Source organism: Lepidochelys kempii, chromosome 3 (genome assembly GCF_965140285.1).
Source record: "Lepidochelys kempii isolate rLepKem1 chromosome 3, rLepKem1.hap1, whole genome shotgun sequence".
Classification (NCBI taxonomy): domain Eukaryota; kingdom Metazoa; phylum Chordata; order Testudines; family Cheloniidae; genus Lepidochelys; species Lepidochelys kempii.
In genome coordinates, this window is record NC_136382.1 from 197,168,154 (window position 1) to 197,190,626 (window position 22,473).

General features: G+C 39.0%; 1 protein-coding gene across 12 annotated transcripts in view; it reads right to left on the reverse strand.

The window, feature by feature from the left end:
* The window catches only part of EHBP1 (EH domain binding protein 1), a 402,075-nt gene that overhangs the window by 220,205 nt on the left and 159,397 nt on the right, over positions 1 to 22,473 (reverse strand). For all 12 annotated transcript variants that reach the window (XM_078852347.1, XM_078852346.1, XM_073339539.2 and 9 more), the window contains one exon: positions 15,584 to 15,637. In XM_078852347.1, coding sequence (XP_078708473.1) covers positions 15,584 to 15,637 — 54 coding nt within the window. The remainder of the gene's footprint in view (positions 1 to 15,583; positions 15,638 to 22,473) is intronic.

Here is a 22,473-nt window from a genome sequence, read left to right on the forward strand (position 1 = left end):
GAGTATTTCCTTTGCCCTTATTCCACTTTGGCTTGCATTCGGTCATTCTCCTCCTTTGCTGCATTTATTTGTTCCCTGAAAGACTATCTGACCATATAGTCTCGTCTGGTTTCTCCTTTCCATTACAGATTGCAACATTAGCAACAAACTGGTGACAATTCCCTCATTTTAATTAACTTTTTTTTTCATTTTCACTAAAAATAAATAAAAGCCCTTTTACTTTAAAATGAATAAAGATAAAAACATCAAAAATTCCTTACCTATATTACATGCATCACTTCAAATTTCTTAAAATTCAAATAATTTCTTGCTGTTTGATTTTTACACTTTACTTAGTTTGGATGATGAATGTGCAGTAAATTAATTTTGTTTTAGACAGCATTTTTTTTAAAACATTTTATGCCCTATTGAGCAAAATATAAAGCTGGCATAAGTCAGAAAAGCTCCACTGATTTACATCAGCTGAGGATCTGGCCACACAAGTCTCTGAAAGTAAGCTCTCTAAAATTAGTTTCCAATAGTGGTATGTTTAGGTTTCCAAAAATATAGGGGATTTTTTTTTGTAAATAATTTTCAATTTTTTATTTTTTTTATTATTATTATTATTATTATTTTAAGTTCACAGAAACACTTCTCTTCATATTGAGCCAATTCCTGAGAGAGAGGAGAACTTGCAGCTTCCATTTGCCTTCAGGATAGACACAAGTGGGCTTTATAAAAACTGTTAATTCAACAAATTGAAGGCCTAGAATACTTGACAGGTTCAGTAATTTACTGCCATTTGCCAGCCTTCTATATTTCTTACAGTAATAAATATTTGTTCCGCCTTCTATCCTACAAAAATTATAAGTGACATACAAAATTTACCCCTTGATGGCACAGAAGATAATTAATGGCTTGATGACACAATTATGAAAACATCAGCCTGATACATATCCTTACAATACATCCTATAAAACAGAACTACCATTTATTTCTGTTCCTTAAGAAACCATTAAAATATCTCAAATGAAAATCCCACTAACAAGAACCAAAAAACCCCCCAAAACCCAAATCATTTTTATTTAGAGATCATTGATAACATATTATTTGTATCGATGTTTTCTGTAGCTCAGAGACTTCTGAGGAGCATAAAATGTTTAATGTCTCAAAACTTTCTTCTGCAGTGAAGGCAACTGACTTCTTCAACTACCTTGAATGTCTGTCCTCCAGAATTCTCATGCAACTTGTCTAGATACCATATTGTAAAACACAGGCAGCTCTCTCTTAGCTAACATTTTTGCTGCTCTGACTGACCAGGAGTCTCGGGTACAATAATTGTTTCAGTGTACATACAGATCCTAGGTGTCAACTGTTTGATTTCCAAAGTTTCATGTGAAACAAGAATCAAAGTGCTCAGCACCATATTAAATCTAATACATTTTTCCCCACAGAGGATTGGGGGATGTGAACAGAACAAAGGTCTTTAAACTATATATCCATCTTACCTGGCTATTTTAGCCTGCCATCTGTCAGGGGTCATTAAGAGATCCCTGATAGAATATACATTACAGATCCCTTCTAACACGTTCTGAAGTACTCAGTGCAGCTCCAAAGTTGCTTCTTCAGCTCTGAGATTTAAAAGCGATTTCTAGCGACCTTTGAGGGTTTTTTTTAAAGGGGGGGGGCAGGTAGAAGGGGACATCTTTTGCAATTACTGTGCTTTTTGCAGGACTGGAACTGCCTGATGCTTTTCCTCAGTCACAGCTCTGCCTCTACACTTCTCAAGCTGCTTGAAATAAACGCCCCTGTAACTGCAGCAGTGAAAAGCTGGTCTCAACTGCTGGGAAGCTGCCAACAGGCCTTCATGCATTTCATAGTGGAACAGTCTCATTCCTTTAGTTGGGCTGACCGCAGAAAGGGAACTGTGTATCCAGGCAGGTCAGACCCTAGTAGAAGCACCATTTTTCAAAAAGTTTTTCCTACCTACTCTAGCAATAATTTCTAGCCAAGCTGCAGTTGTCCACCTGTGCCAGGAGGACAGGAGAAATTGGATGTGGTTTAATTAGGCTGCAATTTAATTTCTAAATGTCAGAGTACCCAGCAAATAAAAGGGTACAATGCAGGTAATTCCATAATCAGTTATGTACACCCAACGGGGGACTGCCCCCTTTACCCATCCTGGTCCCCAGCCAAACCACTTCTGGGATCTCGCCATCTCCCACCTCAAATGAAGATTAAAGCAGGCATTAGATTAAAGGGTTAGACCCCTACCATACCAGTCATAGGACCCTCGAACCTCCCTTGTTTCAGCTCCTTTAAAGAATACTTCCTTTAAATCCCTTACCAATCCATTTGATCTGATCACCATATCGCTTCTCTATGGAGCGCATGCACTGGACATCCACCCTGTGCTTGCATAATGAGTTGCAACCTCATAGCCTAACCTGTTTCATGTCTGCTCCACATAAGCCCCAAACTCTCTGTGGGAAAGGTGAAACATGCCCCCCACCACATACACCTCACATTGGCCAATATGGTGGTGAGGGAAAAAATTCCTTCCCAGCCCCACTAAGAAAGGAGCAACTAACAGTGCCCACGCCACATCATGACAAAACCTGGTATTTAACTACTTCCATAGGCCCTGCTCTGCCTAGTCCAGGTAAAAGACGTGTTTCCTGCACTGGTGTAGATCAAAGTACAGTAACCCCTCACTTAAAGTCATCCCGATTAACGTTGTTTCATTGTTACGTTGCTGATCAATTAGGAAACATGCTCGTTTAAAGTTGTGCAATGCTCCCTTATAACGTTGTTTGGCAGCTGCCTGCTTTGTCCATTGCTTGCAGGAAGAGCGGTCCGTTGGAGCGAGCTGGTGGGGGCTTGGAACCAGGGTGGGCCGGCAGCCCCCTCCCCCCCAAAGTTCCCTGTGCAGCAGCCACCCAGCAGGCTACCAATTGCCGGCAGTTCAGCTGTCCCACCCCCCACAGGCGTGTGCTGCTCCTGCCCTCTGCCTTGGAGCTGCTCCCTGGAGCCTCCTGCTTGCTGTACGTCCGGGGGGGGGTGGGGGTGAGAGCCGCTAATGTCAGGGTGTCCCCCTGCCCCCTGCTTACCCCATCTCCATAGAGTGGGGGGGGGGGGTGTGCAACATGACAGGGCTTAGGATGGCGGGAGCTTGCTTGCAGTGGCTGCTGTCTCAACTTGCTGATCTACTTAAAAAGGCAATGTACTTAGAGTGGGGTCAGAGTACTTAAAGGGGTAATGCGCATCTCTCTCTCTCTCCCCCACACACAGGGTGTGTGTCTCTGTCTGCCATGCTGTCTCCCCTCCTTCCATTTGTGCTGCCTTGCAGAGTGTGAGGCTACATTAACAACGTGTTAACCCTTGAGGGCTCAGCCGAGTACTAGTTCATCATTTAGCAGTAAGGCATTCCCTGGGAAATATCGGACTTCACCACCTCAACCAAGCTTCACAATCATCATAGCTGTGAACAGTGTTAAATTGTTTGTTTAAAACTTATATTGTGTGTGTGTGTGTATACACAGGGGAGAGAGAGAGAGAGAGAGAGAGAGAGAGAGAGAGAGAGAGAGAGAGAGAGAGAGTCTTTTGTTTGGTGAGAAACATTTCCCTGGTACATAACCCCCCCTATTTACATTAATTCTTATGGGGAAATTGGATTCGCTTAACATCATTTCGCTTAAAGTCGCATTTTTCAGGAACATAACTACAATGTTAAGTGAGGAGTTACTGTACTCCCCCTCTCTTCCAGTCACTTGGGGAGGGAAGGGTTTGCATCCCCACACTGACGTGGTCGGAAGCTGCTGCAGCTAGTCGCTCTCTGGCTCTTAAAGGGATCAAACACTTTTCCCTACAAGCCAGACAACAGCTCCGACCACTTCAGGTACAATGAGGTCATTCTGATGCTAGACCCTAGAGATCAATCAGAGCTTCACCCTGTAAAACACTCCTCCAGGAGAGTCAGAATTCTGCATATCTCACAAAGAGCTGAGATTCAGCAGTCGGTGGCTCAGACAGCACTCAGGATTTACTTCTCATTGCAAATGTCACTACACCTACCTTCTGATGAGTCAAAAAAGGCCTGGCATTTAGCCTCCGTGTCAGTGCTTAAACATGACAAATCTGAGTACATCTGAACACAAGAAAACATGCTCAGGATTCCATATTCTAGTTGTTTTAAAGCTTTCCATTTTGTTTTGTCTTCTGCTTGATTTGAGCAGAAAGTACTGTCTGGTACTTGATGCTGTGATCTGTTGATTTACTCCATTGAATTTATTTTAAAAAGAGCCAATTCTGATGCCCACATTTTGGAAAGCAATGGTAGAAAAGATAATGGCTTCTTTTGCTTCTAAGGCATTTGGTTCTGGGTTGGTGGGTTATTTTTAAATGTTTCTTTGGCAAAAATAGACTGAGTTAATCCCGGTGGGTGTCTCATTAAACACTGCTTTTCAAACAGCTGGGAAACGCATTGTTACCATATCATTGAGTGCAGACAAATGATTTAACCTTAGAACATGGTGGACACATCATTTTCAGTATCTCAGTGCAGAGCACTGAGAATGAGTAATATACTGTTCAGGACTTGCCCCCTGTTCTCTTTCAGCTGCTGCTCCCCAACCCTATACCAATTAACAGACTTCACCACCTTTTTACCAGACACCCCCTATTTCTATGCTCCAGAATGGCCTAGCTCTTTCCCGCATGTAGCTAAAGACTTACTTATATTGCTACCATTCAAAACATAAAGAGATAATACAGTCTGAGAAATTTTATTTTCAAAGCCCTATGAGATTAGAAAACAATGAAAGGGGAGAAGGCAAGAGTTATGAATTACATATAAAAATCATTTGAGAAAGTAGTACTCCTTTAAAATGAAGACTACACTGGAAAACAAATAGAAAATTAAATGGAGTGGAGCCAAATTTAATGGTATCAAATATCTTATGAAGACCAATTGCTTCAGTTCCTTCTAAAATTGATGCAACTGTCACATAATTGAAAGTAGCAAGATGGCTAGCAACCTACTCTAAGAGGCTGAAAACAATCACTCAGCTCTACCACCTTGCCACATGGTATCTCTAAAAGCATGTGTAAACCACAACCCTTAGGTCAGCTGGCCAGCACGTTACTGGTGATCACATCGTTTTGATAATATGCACTGCATGATGTTCTCGTTATTGACAACTATACCCACATCCAATTACTTAACGCAGAATTACAATTTTACATAATAATGGATATTCTGAGGGTTTGCTTTTAGAGACACATTTTTGCATACTGTTCAAATGCAATTGTACAAGTATTATCTCAGACCCATCAGCACATTAACTGGACTCCCAAGCTGTCTGCCTGAGGAGGCAACTTGTGTCAAAAATATTTTTCATTAAATGATGTTGGCAATTTTGTCTTCTTCTTTTCTCTTATACTGAGTGTCTTGCATTATACCCTTTCCATGATAGTGGTATTTGCTGAATGGTCACTGTCCTCCAGGGTCAAAAAGGAGATCTGTATAACACAATGTTATGTCAATGAGCAGCATTTTAAATAGAAGAATTTGCACCGTATCAAGAGAACACACTGTGTGTGCGCGCGCGGGGGTGGGTGGGTGTACGCCTGCACACAAACAGGGCACTTGAACATGCTGCAAACAAATACTTTTATATTAAAAGACAAGTTGGTCAGCTCAGTTTACATCTGGAGTGAGATTAGAATCCCACTGTAAAACGATTACCAAGACGCTGTTCTGCTATTTGATGTTTGAAAACGAAAAGACCTCATGTAGACTCAGTCTCTTGTATGCACTGGCAAGTATATTTTACTGCTGATTTTCTATGAATAAACATATGCTAAGAATTGCTGAAACACATACTGCTGGTTTTAAACATGCCTAATGTAGTATTAGGGGTTTGTTTCCAGAGCTGACTGCCTTATTTATCAGCTTCCTCCCTCCAGCTGGTAAAGAATCTGATATCCGCTCTGGTCAGCTGTCTCACACAGGACACTCTCCGCTATAGGAAAGATATTAGAAGGTAACTAGCAGGAAGTAAGACGAAAAAAACTAAACAAAATCGTTCCAGCAATTTAGAAAACAGATTGTGCTTTACTACTGTGAATCAATAATAACCATATAAATTATGTGTCATCAAACTCATTCCATTGTAAGTGTTATTGTTTACAGCATTTACTGAGCTTATAAAAACTAGAGTGTAATAACTAGGCCATTATATTCAACTCCCAGCATTCTCCCTTTTCCATCTTTCATCTATGAAACTCTTTAATATAATTGTAGTAGAAGTATCACAAAATAAGATACTTTCTACCACTTTCTTATTTTAAAACTGAGATGTTTTAACACAATGAATGTAGTATTTCATCCCCCACCAGCAAGGTCACCTAGTTTAAAAAAAAAAAGCCCCTTGATTAAAATATTTGATTCAGTTTATAGAGATAATTATAAAATAAAATGTTACTGTGCATGGTCATTAACATTGCATCAGAAACAATTCTCATCATTTATAGGATAGTTTGGGCCCAATGTTTCCTTTTTTGGGAAAAGATTCAGATTAACAGATGTTTAATGAATATTTTTCAAAAGTACAATAGAAAAGAGATGGACTGAATTTAAAGATTTCCTGACTAAGCTTTTTTAATTGCCCAAAATGAGTATAATGTTAACAGCATAAATGGTAAAATCTAAATTAGGTTTTAAACGTTCTTTCAAATTGATTTATCAAAACTTTTATTAAGGTCAGAAATGTTGGTTTTTTTAACCTTATAGTGTCACTTTAATAAATGATTTAATATGAATTTCTAGAGCAGTAGAGGATGTCTTATTTCAGGACACCTGGATTCATATTTGTTTTGTCACAAGTAAAACATCCACTGCAGATTAAGTTATAGTACTACATAATTTAGCACAATTTGTCACGGCTGGCAGGCTTTGCTCAGGAATAAGGGTTGCTGCAGGTCAGAATTTAAATGAAGTTGTCTAGAAAAGCTTACACAGCATTTGCCCACACTATGACTAGCTCAGGCCAGTACTGCCAGTGTCTCATGTTCATGTGTTCTAACATTCAGAAGGAAAAACATCCACAAATACGGTGTGCAATCCTGCATTTCTTGCACATCCAACACACCCACTAAATACAATGGGTGAAATCTTGGTTCTGTTGTAGTCAATGGGAGTTTTGCTACTGACTGCAATTCAGCCAGCATTTCACTCAGTGTGTACAAGCAGAGCTGAGAGGATGTGTAACGAATGCAGGATCAGACCCAATCACTGCAAAACTCAGGAATTTTTCCTACCCTTCCCTTCAGAAACCGATCAGCCAATCAAGACAAGGACTGCTAAGAGTTTTGCTCCAAAAACCTAATCTCAAAAATTTCTGAACTAGAACAAAGTGCTAAATATTTAATGTAAGCAAAAGGAAAAACAACTTTTCTCATTTTCTATTAAATTTAAAGCAGAAAAAGAATGAGATGGCTGACAAAACAGCATTTAATTCCTAGCTATATACAGACGAGAATACCCAGCCTAATTTACACAGCCAGCCAGTCACAGCTCACATAATCACATACAGCAGAATCTGACAGGGGAATTAAAGGACCAGGAAAGCATGTCTGAACTATGAGCTTCCTATTCTAGAGTATTTAATGCATGCATTTAATTCTGAAAGAGGCTAACGTGGTTCTCTCTCATTTTAAGCCAAACATTATTTCATGAAAAAAATACAAAACAATGTAACTTTTTTAATAAATCAAATAGTCAATTTAAATTACATCCTACATGCTTGAAAAATACACTAGAAGAGATACCCACGATTCTATAATAACTGATCAGTGACTGATCAGGAAGTAAGTGATCACCTTATCAGATAGTCCAGTTCTTTTTTGCAAAGCAAGCTAAAAGTGCTAGGAGTTTCAAGTTACTGTGCTGAATTGGTATTTGTTTCAAAACATCTAGTACTAGAATTAGCCAGATGAAGAGGTCTGCTGACATCCAGACCCTGGGTTTGATTCTCGTATAAATCAAGAATAATTCCACTGAATTCAGAGTAGCAACATCAGTGTAAAACCAATGTAATTGAGAGGGGAACTAAACACCAGGATTGAAATTCTGGCTCCAATGAATTCAATGGCAAAACTTGTACTGACTTCAAAAGGGACCAGGATTTCAACCTAGGTCTCACTGGTTTTGGTTCTATCTTGTGTGATTTCTCCCCAGAAACTTTGGAAACAACAGTGCAATACTTCCTGCAGTATTATTTTCATGTTCCCCTCATTTTGAAGTTTTGTCCCACATTTCAGCCTTTAATGGTTCATAACTACTGTACATGGGGTTGGAACAGAAATTAATTTGTTTGTGTCACTTGATTTACTACTTATACACTCTACCCCTTTAGTGTCTTACCCTAGGGGACATAAGTCTCCATTGACATGACCCATAACACTTGTTTGGGTTCAATTTATATGAGCCCAATATACAACAAAAGAGAAGAGAGCCCTACCTTACTTTTCAGCTTAAATCAGTCAACCTCAATATTTATCTGCTGTAGAATATTACAAGCTTTTAGCAAGACAATCTTCTTCAGCCCAGTGAATTGACAGGATATAGTTTTCTGAAGAAATTTTTAAAAATAATCTTGCTTGTTAAGGTACGTAAACACATCCGGCAACATGGGTGTATCTTATAAAAAAAGATACACTTCTGAGGTCTAATTATAAACCACTCTCAATGTAGAAGGCTGGCATCTCTGATAAGGAGAATTTGGAATGGATTCAGTAGAGTTGTCTCCTTCATGATGCTTTCTTCTCGTAACCTTCAAAAAGACTAAAACAGCATACCCAATTGTTCTGAAAGGACAACCCTGAACATCAGAAAAATCAGTGTAGAAGATAAATATGCAAAGGATCCAGCACAGTATCTCACTATTAGAACATAGTAACAGTTCAGTTTCAATCCCACAGGTGACCTTTTGTAGATGCAGTGCTGCACTTGTATGGATCCCCAGTGTCAATGCAGCTTTGTGTGGGCATAGCAGCATACAGAGCACGGTCCCTTCCAGGAACGGGTCCTCCGTCAAGAGTCTGCACTTGAGGACTGTATCTACATGTCAATGATTATTCTTTCATGCTATTCAAGGGAAAGACAGTTTTTTCTTCATAATCCTGTCTTAAATCACCTTCAAGTGAAGGATAGAGAAGTAAGAAACAAAGCACTTCTCATTCACCTGTAGGACCAGCGGTTGAAAGGTGGAAAGTCTGAAGCACTGCTCTTTCTGCATATGGCAAAGATGCAGCTCTAATAAGTCTTGGCCTTGTGCTATTTAACAAACTGTTAATGACCTGCAGGAAAACATAAAATTGCTGATAAAGTTTGCAGATGACACAAAAATTGGATGTTTTAGTAAATAATGAAGACGACAAGTCACTAATATAGAATGCTTTGGATCACTTGGTAAACTGGGTGCAAGCAAACAATGTGTGTTTTAATACAAGTATATGTAAATATACATGTCTAAGAACAAAGAATGTAGGCCATACCTACAGGATAAGAGATTGCATCCTGGGAAGCAGGGACCCTAAAAATTATTTGAGGGTCTTGGTGGATAATCAGCTGAAAATGAGCTTCCAGTATGTCACTGTGGCCAAAAAGGCCAATGCGATCCTCAGATGCATCAATGGGAATCTTGAGTAGGAGCAGAGAGGTTTTTTTACCTCTGTATTTGGCACTGGTATGACCACTGCTGGAGTACTATGTCCAGTTCTGATGTCCACAATTCAAGTAGGATGTTGAAAAACTAAAGAGGGTTCAGTGAAGAGTCCCAAGAATGATTAATGAATTAGAAAACTTGCCTTATAGCGACAGACGCAAGGAGCTCAATCTACTTAGCTTAGCAAAGAGAAGGTTAAGGAGTGATCTGATTACAGCCTATAAGAACCAACATGGGGAACAAATATTTAATAATGAATGGGCTGTTCAATTTACCAGAGAAAGTATAACACAATCGAATAGTTGGAAGTTAAAACTAGACAAATTGGGACTGGAAATAAGTGTACAATTTTAACAAAGAAGATAATTAACCACTGGAACAATTTATCAAGAGTTGTGGTGGATTCTGTATCACTGACCATTTTAAAGTCAAGATTGGATGTTTTTCTAAAAGATCTGCTCTAGGAATTATTTCTGGGAAGTTCTATGGCCAGTGTCATACAGGAGATCACACTGGATGATCACAATGGTTCCTTCTAGTTTTGGAATCTATAAGTCGGTTGCATAAAAAAAGGAATAAGGTCAATGTCAATGATGCAGCTATGACCACTTTCGTGATTTAGAGAAACAGTGCTGTAACTACTGCCCTATTTGAAAAGCATTTAGATAGTATGGTGATAAACATGGTATAAGGACCTATATCAAACAGAACAGAGAAATGGATACAAAATACAGGAAACAGAGGAGCCTACTATGAATCCTGGAAAACATTAACGAGACTTGGCTTTGGATCTTCATATTTACTAGCTTGCAGAGAAACCAGAGCTTCATCAAGATCTGAAACCATCATAAAGGATTTAGTTGAGCAGGATTAAGCCAGAAACAACATGAGTTTGACAGACAGAGATTCTAGTAATAGCCATTTATCTGTATCATAAAACCATGACAGAACTTGATGCAATGGATGACCTTCTCTCAGAGGGAAGTCCAGCCTTTCTTCCTCGTTATGTTTACAGGAAGAGAAATTATTCTGCACATATTAGGAAGGGAAAATAAGGGTTTTTTTTTACATTGTTTGAATTACATTTATTTCAAACAGGAGGCTCTCCATCTTCATGCTTGCAGGTGGGGTGAGTGAAAGTTTTCAAAATGCTGGGACCAATTTGCTTTAGAGGTTTCTTTTAGCAACTACTACAAATGCCATTTGTACTTCTGCCTCCCAGCTTCTCCCCACTCCCCCATCCCTTTCTCTTTCCTTCAACCAGAAAATTTACAAATAGCATTCAATACATCTTGTACTTAAGTGCTGTTGCACTTTCCCTACATAACTGGCCTTTATTTAACACTCACTACATTTCTACAATTGTGTCTTCTAGGGAGTTTTAAATAAAGGCCCATGTTATGAGGAAGCTCAGTTGTGCATGAACACAGGCCAGATCATGCACTACTTAAAATTTTTCTAAGTGCTGAAAGTATCCTAGAGACAAAAGTGCTCTTGGATAATTATGCACTGTTCTCTCACTTAGATGGAGAGGAGTTCTGAAATTCAGAACACAGTTTAAACTATGAGATACTAATTATGTTTTTAATAGTCTTATCTCCCCCGTTACTTATATTTTCTACTGGAAAGTCTCTTCTTGATCCTCTCCCCGAGGAAGTGCTCAACCAAAGTCATCTCTTGAACAATTAACTTTGGAGGCCCAGACTTAGATCACGAAGGGAAAGAGGGCCAGCAGAGCAAAATACAGTACCTGTTCAAACTGCACTATAGAAATGAGGGAAGGGATGATCATCTGTTAGAGAAAGTATCACTCTGAGTTAGTTTTGCAATGAAGGAAGATATTGCTCACTGAACTGAGTCGGTAAAATAGACCAATTATTAATCCTTAATTGCTTGAAACCCCATTACCCTTGAAGAGTATGGTACAGATCTAATTGCTAGCTATGGCATTCTCACTCTCCAACATGCAAAGACTATCAAAATGAAGAGATGGGAAAATCTGTCTGATGGGGAAAAATGCAGATAGCAAAATATTCATAGCGCAGCTAAAACAAGGTGGAATTGGGGACAATAGAGACATCTATAAATATACAAAGAAAATAAACATCAGGGAGTGGGAAGAAACTGAGAAAATGAAAATTTAAGTTGAAATATTAAGAAAAAGTTGCTGACAGTGGGATGGATTAATCTGTGGAATCGTTACCCAAAAGAAATGGTGAAATTCCCTTTGTTGAGGGCACTTTAAAACTAGAGCAGGCAAAGCATTAAAAAGTGCTGTAGGGAAAAATCCAGCTCTGAACAGGGAGACGGATCAGATAAAGCATAGAATCATAGATGTTAACTTAAAAGTTTATGACATTTATTTACAGTGAAATTATGGGAATCAATGGGCGATGTTACACACATGCCACACCCACTGCTAATTAAGACATTCTGAACCCGGAATAATTTTGAATCAAGTTGTTACTCTTAACCAACTGAGACCTGATGCTACAAATTTAAGCCAAATGCGCGTGATCTGGCATATTGGGCACAGTGGAACTGCCATTCTGAGTACTGCAAAAACAATTCTTTGTTACTGTATTTTAGCTGGTCTGAATAATGTTCTGGCTCAAAACCTAGAGCTAAAAAGAGTTGTTATACTAGGATGATGTAGATTCTTTGGTTAATGAAAGAACTTCCAAGCCCAAAATCATTCTGGGCTTTGCTATCACTCTTTGGTGGCACTGCTAAATATCAAGAAGAAGAGTCCTGCAGAATTTGAGGGCACAGGAGCAAGCTGCATAAAAACACAGGACATTCGAGGGCACTAAAGTGTCCCAATATTACCAGCAATAATCTTTCCTCCATAGATTCAATGACAAGGATGTTCCCTTTTTAAAAACATGTAAAGTTATGACTACTTCCAGTGATAGTAGTCCAAAGGTTAAAGGATACAAAAGTCTCTTTTCCAGGGAGTTGAGAGATTTTAAAAATATATTCAACAATTGGGTGTTCTATAGAACTGATTATTCTGAAGTGTAAGCAAGCATCAGTCCAAGGTAATAGAACGGTTAGTTTCTCAAACAGACAGACATACATTTCTTTGTTCACCACTGAGTGGTGCTATTCCCCTTAAAAAAGGTTTTTTCCAACTTCTCAAGTATATTAGCAGATCAGGTTTTTTGGCTTTACCTATAGCTTTCAAGTCTATCTCAAAAGTATACCTGAGATGTAAAGTTGCTGTGCAGCTCTCAATCACCTTTTACAAAAACCAGCTATTAAGACAGAACTGGGGGACTGGATAACTCAGGAGATTGGTGAAAATGCAACTTTTGATTCCAGACTAGCTCCTCACATCAAGCATGTTTCATGGAAGGCTGAACATTACCAAGCAGATGGGTGTATATAATAAAGAAAGCAGCACAGCCATATTCTATTTGACTATTTCCAAGACAGCTCTTTGTGAAAGCAGCTTGTGGTTTGCAGTTTATTTTTTAAATGAACTTAAGGCCTCTTTCTGTATAATATTTAGTATTATCGCTGAGCTTGGAGTTGGATAAAAAGCAGAGCACGAAGACTAAAGGAGTCTGAGGGCACTGAGTTTGGTGCATAAGGTGAAAGAAGTTCACCTTTGAAATTTTAGATCTCACAAACCTATAGAGAACTGGCTCCTAAGAGGGAGAAGCTGGTGATGAATAGATTTAGCATAGGCTCTCTGCCTCCTTGCTTTGTGCCTCTTAATACATTGATAGATAGTTTTGACTAAAAAGTATTTATCTTGGATACATGTATTGTGTCCATTACTGTAATATTTGAGCACCTCACAATCTTTAATGTATTTAGCCTCACATCACCCCAGTGAGGTATAGGGAAGTACTATTTGTCCCCATTTTACAGATGGGGTTCTGAGGCAAAGAGTAGCTAAATGACTTGCCCAAGGTCACATAGGAACTCCAGTGTCCTGTTTTGGCACTTCACTCAGATGTTGAATGAAAGAGATACCTGCCTCAATACCGTTTTTGGAAAAGTCTGCATAATCCATACATATATAATCTCAGGGCTGTCCCAATGACAGTCAAGCTGCAAGATACTGAGGGGAGAGGAATATTGACTCTAGCATGACTTCCCCTTTCAGTGTCACTACCAGGGGTTGTGGTGGTGGAAATAAGGCTAAATTGGGAATTGCCAAGTCAAAACAAGACTGCAGAGACCCTAAGCACTCACATGTGCTACTCATTCCTCAGGATATTTCCACATATCATGTTAGAGCACATGACTACAAGATCTTTCCCTGTGTAAAAGGAAAAAGAGGTGGAGTCCTGCCAACAGTGCATCAAGTGTCCATGGTAATCTTTGAAAGAGAACTTACACAAAGGCCACAGGAACCCAAATACAGCATACCCAGAAGGGTAGACTGAAGGGATGTACAGTGCATTGTTGCTTCCAGAGTACTTTGCTTAGCTCTGGAGAACTCTTGAAAAGGGGAGCTGGAGACTTCCCTTAACTAAAATGAACTAAGTGATAAACAACAACTAAGCTACATCCTATTTAGTAATTCTTATAAATGAAAATAGAAACTTGACATTTAAAAACCAAGAGTATAAATGAACTACTTTGCTGATGGCCCTTTCCTAGACAAACTGCTTTCTGCTTTTAACATGATATTTAAATCAATGGAACATTAGAATATTTGGCATATTAAGCAGCACAACAGATGGATTCTACTTTGATGGTACTATTAAGCAACCCAGAACACCCCTGTGTTTCCACTGGATGTATCTGAACAATTCTGCACTAGTCAAATAATTAAAGTGCGAATCTGCTCTAAAAAGTGACTATCAATGGTATTGTGGAATACCATGTTTGTCTTGCAATTTCTCCATCAAGTATGTTCAGTTTACAAGAAAAAGGTAATTTTTTCTGTTAACTCTCAGAATCCAAGTTGAATTTGTAGGATTAAGTTTGGTTCTTTCCTTATATTATAAATACATAAATATGAATGCACCATCACTTATCCTACAAGTTCTGCTGGCCATATTGTGCAATGTTGCCAATTTTGGCGATTTTTATCACAAGTCTCTCAATATTTTGAGGGCTTTTTTCTTAACTTTCGTATGATCTCCCTATTCCTGCCTTCCATCTTGTGCATTTTCACTTATGCAAAATATTCATCAACTTTTCCAAGAGAGTTCTGAAAGCACATCGCTTTTGTCTCAATAAAGGGGATACACAGAGGTCAACCTGAAGAGGTAGTCATCTTTTTTTAAACACACAAGACAAGCACAGTATGATCTAGTGAAGAGGGCACTGGACTGGAATCCAGGACAACTAGGTTCAAATCCTAGCTCCATCGATGGCCTGCTGAGTGACCCTGGGCCAGTCACTTTTCCTCCCTCTGTCTCAGTTTCACCATCTGTAAAATGGGGATAATGATATTGACCTCCCTTGCAAAGAATTTTGGAATCCTACAGATGAACAGCACTTTATAAGCGTTAGCTATTATCATCATAAAAAGGAAAAAAGCTGCACGTGAGACCATGAAGTGCCAAATGCAATTCAAGAACTCCAAGTTTAGTATCCCGCTCTTAACACACATGTTCCCTCCAATGTTCATGAAATTAAAGCAAGAAGGATTCTGATGTTAGCTTAAATTGCTTCCCTACATTGCAAAATATTTTTGCATCCCAACTGGATTTCAATACAGACATATAGAGCAGTTATTTTAATGAGGCAATTTTATTGTTGTTATTGCGGTTTAACGTTTTAGTTTTGGTTTTAACAGCTCAAACTTAACCCACTCCTTTTTCAATAGTCTTAATACGAGTCATATGAACCTTCAAAATCATTAAGTGTCACACACATAAAAGGAAAAACATGACTATGTTCTGACTTACATTCTCTATGACAAATGTCCACTCTTTGTCTTCAAATTCCTCAGCATGGGGATCCTGGAAAAAAAGAAAAAAAAAAATCTAAAAATTACCCAGATATAAGAAACTGCAACTGACTCACCATTGCCACTTATTTATTTAGGTTTCCTTATTTGACGGAGATGAGGCACAGAAAAAATATTTTAGCCAACACACAGCTTTCAGTACGTAATACCTCCATAAAACTTTCACTGGCTGTGGACTGGTACAAGCAAGAGACGTATTCAGAACAGAGCCTACAATTCTACCACCCTTCACTGAGGTTCATCAATTTTTCAATTTAATTTATAAAACCCCTTCCCTCTTGATAACTACACCATAGTCCCACATCTTGCAGAGAACGGAGGCAGAAGCTAAGCTCCTGTCTAGATCAAACATGTAGCTTTTGTACAGCAGAAGTCAAGTCCCTATCCTCATCTTCACATGCCTAAGGACCATCAGTGTGATCAGGAAACATAACGCAACTCTTCAGGTAGAATCTCTCATGTCGCCATAAGTTACACCAACACCCATCCTGCTTGAGAATGACTTCCTTTTTCAGCCAACTCTTGTTCAGGGAGTAAGACCACTTTTACCCCCCACAGAAAGATGCATGATGGGCTTCTATGCTAGACAGTAATGTGAGGAAATGAGCAGGGATTCTAGTTTTCCATGATTAAAAAAACAAAATTCTTCCATAAAAAATTTAAATATGTGTTTTTCTGTGATTAAAATGAAATGCAGAAGTTTAGTTTTCCTAGCTACAATATATGTAGGTATCAGTTGAATGCATGTTTTTCTGAGATGCAGTAGAACCCCATTTATTCAAGCTTCCATTATCTGGCTCTCCGTATTAACTGACCCGCCAGCCTCCTGGGGCTGACAGTGATGGGGCTCAGGCTGTCAGCACTGGGCGGCTGGGGCTTGAGCTATCAGCCACCCTTCCTCCAATCTTAAAATAAGAGATGGCTCTTTGCCAATTCTCCTTGATTATCCCAATTTTTGATTATCCAATCTGGCTCCAGTTCCAATTAGATCAGATAAATGGTGTTCCACTGTAAATTTAAAGCACATTCAAAAATCAACCGCAAGAGGGGGAGGCTGAGCATACTGAATAAGTGACTTTGGTACTTCAGTAAAATTTAGTTAATAGTTAATGTGTTTTTATGTTTTCACAAAATGTAAAACTAAAGACTCTCTGTAAAAACACAAATTCCGCATTTTTCAGTGGCAAATGGATTTCTAGGATCCCTGGTAATAAGATATGTCCACCTCAACACAGTGATCTAATATACATTAAAGTTATTAGAAACTAAGATCTGAGGAAAACATTAAGTGATTGAGTTCATGCCCTTTCCAACAATAATGCAGGATTTTCCCACAGAAGTTTTCTATTGCGGTACTTTGTCCAATCTAGTTTTAAATATCTCTAACACAGCAAAATTATACCATTTCCCTTGGGAGATTGTTTCTCATACTAACAGAACCCAGTTTTAGGATTTTTCCCTGATATTCAGACTTTTTCCATTCCTCAATTTCATCCTATTATCCCTACTTATAGCCCTTGAACCATTCAATTCTTCCTTTGCCACCTTAGTGTTTACCTCTTTCAAATACTTGTAGATGGATGACATATCCCCATAGTCATCATTTGACCATGTTATGCATAAATTCAGTCCCTCAGCCCTTTAATCATTTTGTTTCTTTTATCTGAATCCCTTCTACAATTTTAATCTATTAAACAAATTTATTCTATCACTGTAAATTGAAGTATAAAACTGAACAGAGGTTTTGCTTCTTTCTTTACCCTAATCCATACCACCTCTTTTCTTTCAAGCATGCTACAAGACTGTATTATCCTTCCTTCTCAACTCACTTTGAACTACTCTCTTCCTAACCATCCATGCTTTTCTTAATTTTTCATTTTGTTCCAGGTCAATACAGAATCATTAAGGAAGCACTGTGCAACAGTATGTTATCTTCCTTACAAATGGATTGGAGGATCCCTTGACGAGGCATCTCTCTAAAATGAATATAATTAATGACCTTGTAAATAACTAGCTTACAAATAACTGCTGAAAAGGAATACTTAGCGATTTCCACATCAAGAAGTCAGAATACTTACTCTGTTAAATAATTCCTCTCTTTTGTGATAGTGACTGTGTAGTTATATAGTGATTGTGATTCCTCCATTGTGATAGTGTTTCTCTAGAAGTGTCATATTACACACATTATAAATACTATACTATGCTATGGAGACAGTTGAAGAGCAGTCCTTCCTGAAAAATCCAGCAGGTTGGGCTCAATTTCCTGAAGAGTTCTTGGCACCTTAGCTAGATGAGTTTCAGAGTAGCAGCTGTGTTAGTCTGTATCCGCAAAAAGAAAAGGAGTACTTGTGGCACATTAGAGACTAACAAATTTATTTGAGCATAAGCTTTCGTGAGCTACAGCTCACTTCATCGGATGCATTGTTCTTCATCAGTCTGATTGTTTGCTAACTGTTGTAATGGGGCTATATTTAATGGCTACAAAGGTCATAGCAGTAAAATGTGTGTTTTAAAATATATATGACATCAGTTACTGTGAGGTGCATTTAGAGTACAAAAAGTCAAAACAAATGTTGCCAGCAACTAGCTACAAACCATCCAATATGACTTTAATTAAGTTAAAAAAAGAAAGAACTATTAGCCATAAGTTATAACGATTTAAGATACACACAGAAGGTATATCTCTGGATAGCCCCATGCTGAAATTAAGGTACTTGTAATTATAAGATCACATAATAACATGTTCATCATTTTAATTAACTTTGTAGGACTACTGTACATAAACAAAATTAATGAAATTGTACGATGACTTGGCTGACTTACTATACCTCATATCAATAGCACATAAACCATTTTCCACCATCCAGCTGCTAATACTTGTCATTTTAATGATTTAACCTAGGGTTATTACCTTGTTTTTAAAAAATGCTCTTTAATATAGTATGGAAGCTTCATAAAGAGAGCATTAATCATTCTATGTTTTAATATCCTACTGCCTGATAAAATAAGTGACTAATATCTTTAATATTTTGTCTAGCTTTTCTGCGGGTGGGTGGGGAGGGAGGTTATTTTCTGTGAGAGCTTATACCTCTACCACTTATAAAATCAGGGAACAATCTTGCAACCAAAATCAACAATATTTTTGTTCATGTAGGATTTCATCGAAGGCCCTTTGAAGGAAACTGAAGCCTTTCCATTGACTTCAACTGATGCTAGATCAAACCTGTAATGTTTACAGAATCAGGCCTTTTGCTAGTGTATTTCTGATATCTTATGGATATGGATGCAGTACAGTTTTATATTGCAAAGGTTACTTATTCATTTAGGTGCACAGTTCTCACATGCTGTTAAAGTATGATGTAAGTACTTTTTCATATAATTAATAAAAAATGCATTTTAAAAAATAAAATGACCCAAGTCAAACAGTTAAAATCAAACTACAGTTTTCCTTTTTTGTATTTCTCTAACAAAGTCTTACAAAAATAAAAATGCCAGAAGGCATAACAATACATCATTAAAAGGATTCATATTTAGCACACATGCTGTACATTTCCTCTTTAAAGCAGATTACAAACTTTATGTATGTGTTTTAATTAAAAATATGTGTTGCTAATCTTTAATATCCCTCAAATATGGAAAACTCTGAATAAATCTATTCACAGGCCCGTCCCTAGGGGGGTGCAGGGCCCGGGGCAGAAGTGACGAATCCATCACTTCCAGGACCGACCTTTCACTTCTGGGACTGGGGAAGCGTGGGGCCCGGAGCGGACACCCAGATTCACCATTCTCAAGGGACAGCTCTGCACATACACCTCAGGGTTCTGATGAGATAGCAAACTACTCTTGCTTCATTCTTGTTGCTATAACGATTTATTTAGAATTCCACTGAAGCATATGTATTGTCACTTCCTACTTACTCAATAACTTTGTTGTAGTAGTCATCAATAGGTACCTCTACATTTATGGTTATAATACAGTTTCCATTTCATTCTCATTTCCACACGCTCTGACATGTTCCCCTTTGGGGCTGACATTTTCAATGCTTGCTCTCTGCTAAATGGTGACATGTTTAAAGTTGAGCAAATCCTTTCATCTGTTTTGGATTTACACTGGCAGAAAAAAAAAAATCTCCCCCCCAACCCCCGCTTTCAAAATAAAATCTTACTTCTTCTCCTCACTCCCCAACTATTGCCCTCCCACAAAACTCAAGTGGTTGAATTTTGGCGCTTCAAATCTAGTATGTAAGGAGTCCTCAGTGAAGGGGGTATGCTTTACCCAGATTGAAAAAAAACCTGGCTAAATAATAGTTATAAAGAAAAAAAAATCACTTTAGCCCATGTATAGTAACATCTAAAATTTTTAGTCTACTGAAGCCCATCCGGCAGACATACCACAATGCATATATTCCTTCCCTACTTGTGAAGGACCCAGAAAGCACACTACAACTTATCACCTGTTTGTAACCGGGTTGTGATACAGTTGATTCAAAATGTGGTGTTGGAAGAGCAGTTTTTCCTGTAAAATCCAGCAGGTGGGCTCAAATGCCCATAGCAACCTGTAAAACTCTGGCTCACCTTAACTATACCAGTGTGTCTCAACAGGACACACATAATGAATAAATACAGCAAAAGTTGTCTAAGGGGAATAAATTCCATACACACTCAATGGCAAATGATGCTTAAATCTTGAAAAACAGAGGCACACAAGTAAAGTTGACATTAACCTGCCTTAACGTCCCTCTAAGCCCAAACCCTGTTCACCCTAGCCCCAGCACATAAGTCTACACTACACAGGTTTTTAGTTTAGTTGACTTTTTAGTTTTAAACAAAACTAAATGCAAACAATTACATTCTTTGCCCAGTATTTATTACGGTTTCATCTTGAAATGGGAATTACGAGCCCTTAGATAAATGGACTGAAAGACTGTCAAATTTCACTTAAGCTTCTGTAAATTGCTCTTCTTCCTTTACAAGAACTTATTTTATAAATGTAAAAATCAGCACTCTGAGGTTAACCTCAAGAGATAACCTTGTCTCCCCCACTTCTCTTTTCTAATTTATCTCATCTCTCTCTCCTCACCTTATCACACTGCTACCAACCACACCCTTATCTCCACCCTCCACTAACTCCATTACACATAAATCTCAAAAAACTTTCTAGATACCTAATAGCCAGAGGGCTACTATGAAAGAAGCCACCCAACGTCCAAGAGCAATATGCACATGAGAAGCCAAGCCTCCCCGCAACTTGCTGGGGAAAGGATAGGATTCCTACAAGAGTTCAGCCCAAGAACCCTGCTTTGGGACACCATCTTTCTCGGCTTTGGCTAGTAGTTCAGAAGCGTAACTGTTGTCTCCTCACAGGGTCATTAGAGTCTGTGATACACCAGCCTTTCTGACAGAACAGTCCCTGGCAGTGCTAGGTGACAGGCTCAGGAAATCTCCTGCCCGCCCTGTTCCAGTGCCCCTGTTTCCAACTGTCATGGAAGCTACAGCCCTCCTGAGCAAGAGAAAGGGGAACTGCAGCAGTAGATTCTAATATAGCAGATTTCTCACTCTGCACTCTGTTGCTCAGAGCTCACCTCATTCAACACAGAATTTAACAGAGAATTAGATCCCTGATATAGAATCAATGGGAGGATTCCAAAAGCCCAGAGAAAGGCTAGCAGTCTCCATTAAATTCTGTAGGTCTTCGAAGTAATTTCCATATTTGCAATGGTAGGAGGAAACGGCGAGAGAATAGCTGGGCAGCAACTTCCCCAACCAACAGCCATTTCGAGTTGAGTGAGGTTTGTCAAATGTATCAGTCACCTCAGCACATCCTTTCTTACTCCCTTTCACTTGAACTGTTGGAGGGTGTGGCCTGGTCTATACTACTAGTCGACCTAACTCTGGAGGGTCTACACTAAAATGTAGCTTCCGCTGATGTAAGTTGCCCACTACACTGACATAACACCACCACCTCTGCGAGAGGCGTAGTGCTTAGGTTGATGTAATTAGTTTGATACAGTGTCAGTGTAGACTCTTACATTGCCTGTTGCTGCCTTTCAGACTCTTCTGGCTGTCAGTCCCTGGAATCTGACAGCCTGAGCACTTCCCTCTAAGGCTGAGAGCCCAAACCCTGCACTGGAGGCCGAGCTCCAGCTGTCAGTGCCCCACAATGCCCCACACTGACAGTTAAATTGGCGCAAGCACACCTGGTGAGGCCATGCACCACTGACAGAAAGAACATAGTGTGAACACACAAAGCCAATTTAATTACTGCGGTGGCTGTATGTCAATGTAACTTAAGGCGGCTTAATTTTGCCCTGAGTGTTCAATTATGCTACTCCATACCAGTCTCCAACCTTGGGTCCTCCTTCTGCTTCTGCATTTATACATAGCTTTTCTAAGCTGCAGAAGATTTAAAAACTGTCCCAAAACTTGTCAGTTTTACTGCTGCTTACAAGGAAGAGATCTCATTAATAGCCTAGAAAACCCGTCACAGTTTTCATTCTGCAGAGTTCTGGGAAAGCTTTCAGCTGCATCAGAGGCACTGGAGTTGTTCATCTGCAGATTTAGGAGACAGCACTGCACTGGTTTAGACTCAGGTCACATTCAGCTTGTTTTCTTCTCAATTATATGGATCAGAAAAAATATTTTTAAAAGGTTATATTTTGCAGACATTTATGGCATTAGCCCCCCACAAACCCAGAAAACCTTACTGATCACAGTAGTCAAGCGCACTTGTCAAGTCTTCACTTTACGGGTCTTACAACTTACACACTATGAGGTCTAGACTGCCTTTTTCTCTACCACTGAAGATCCACCACTGTGTCAAGACAAGCCA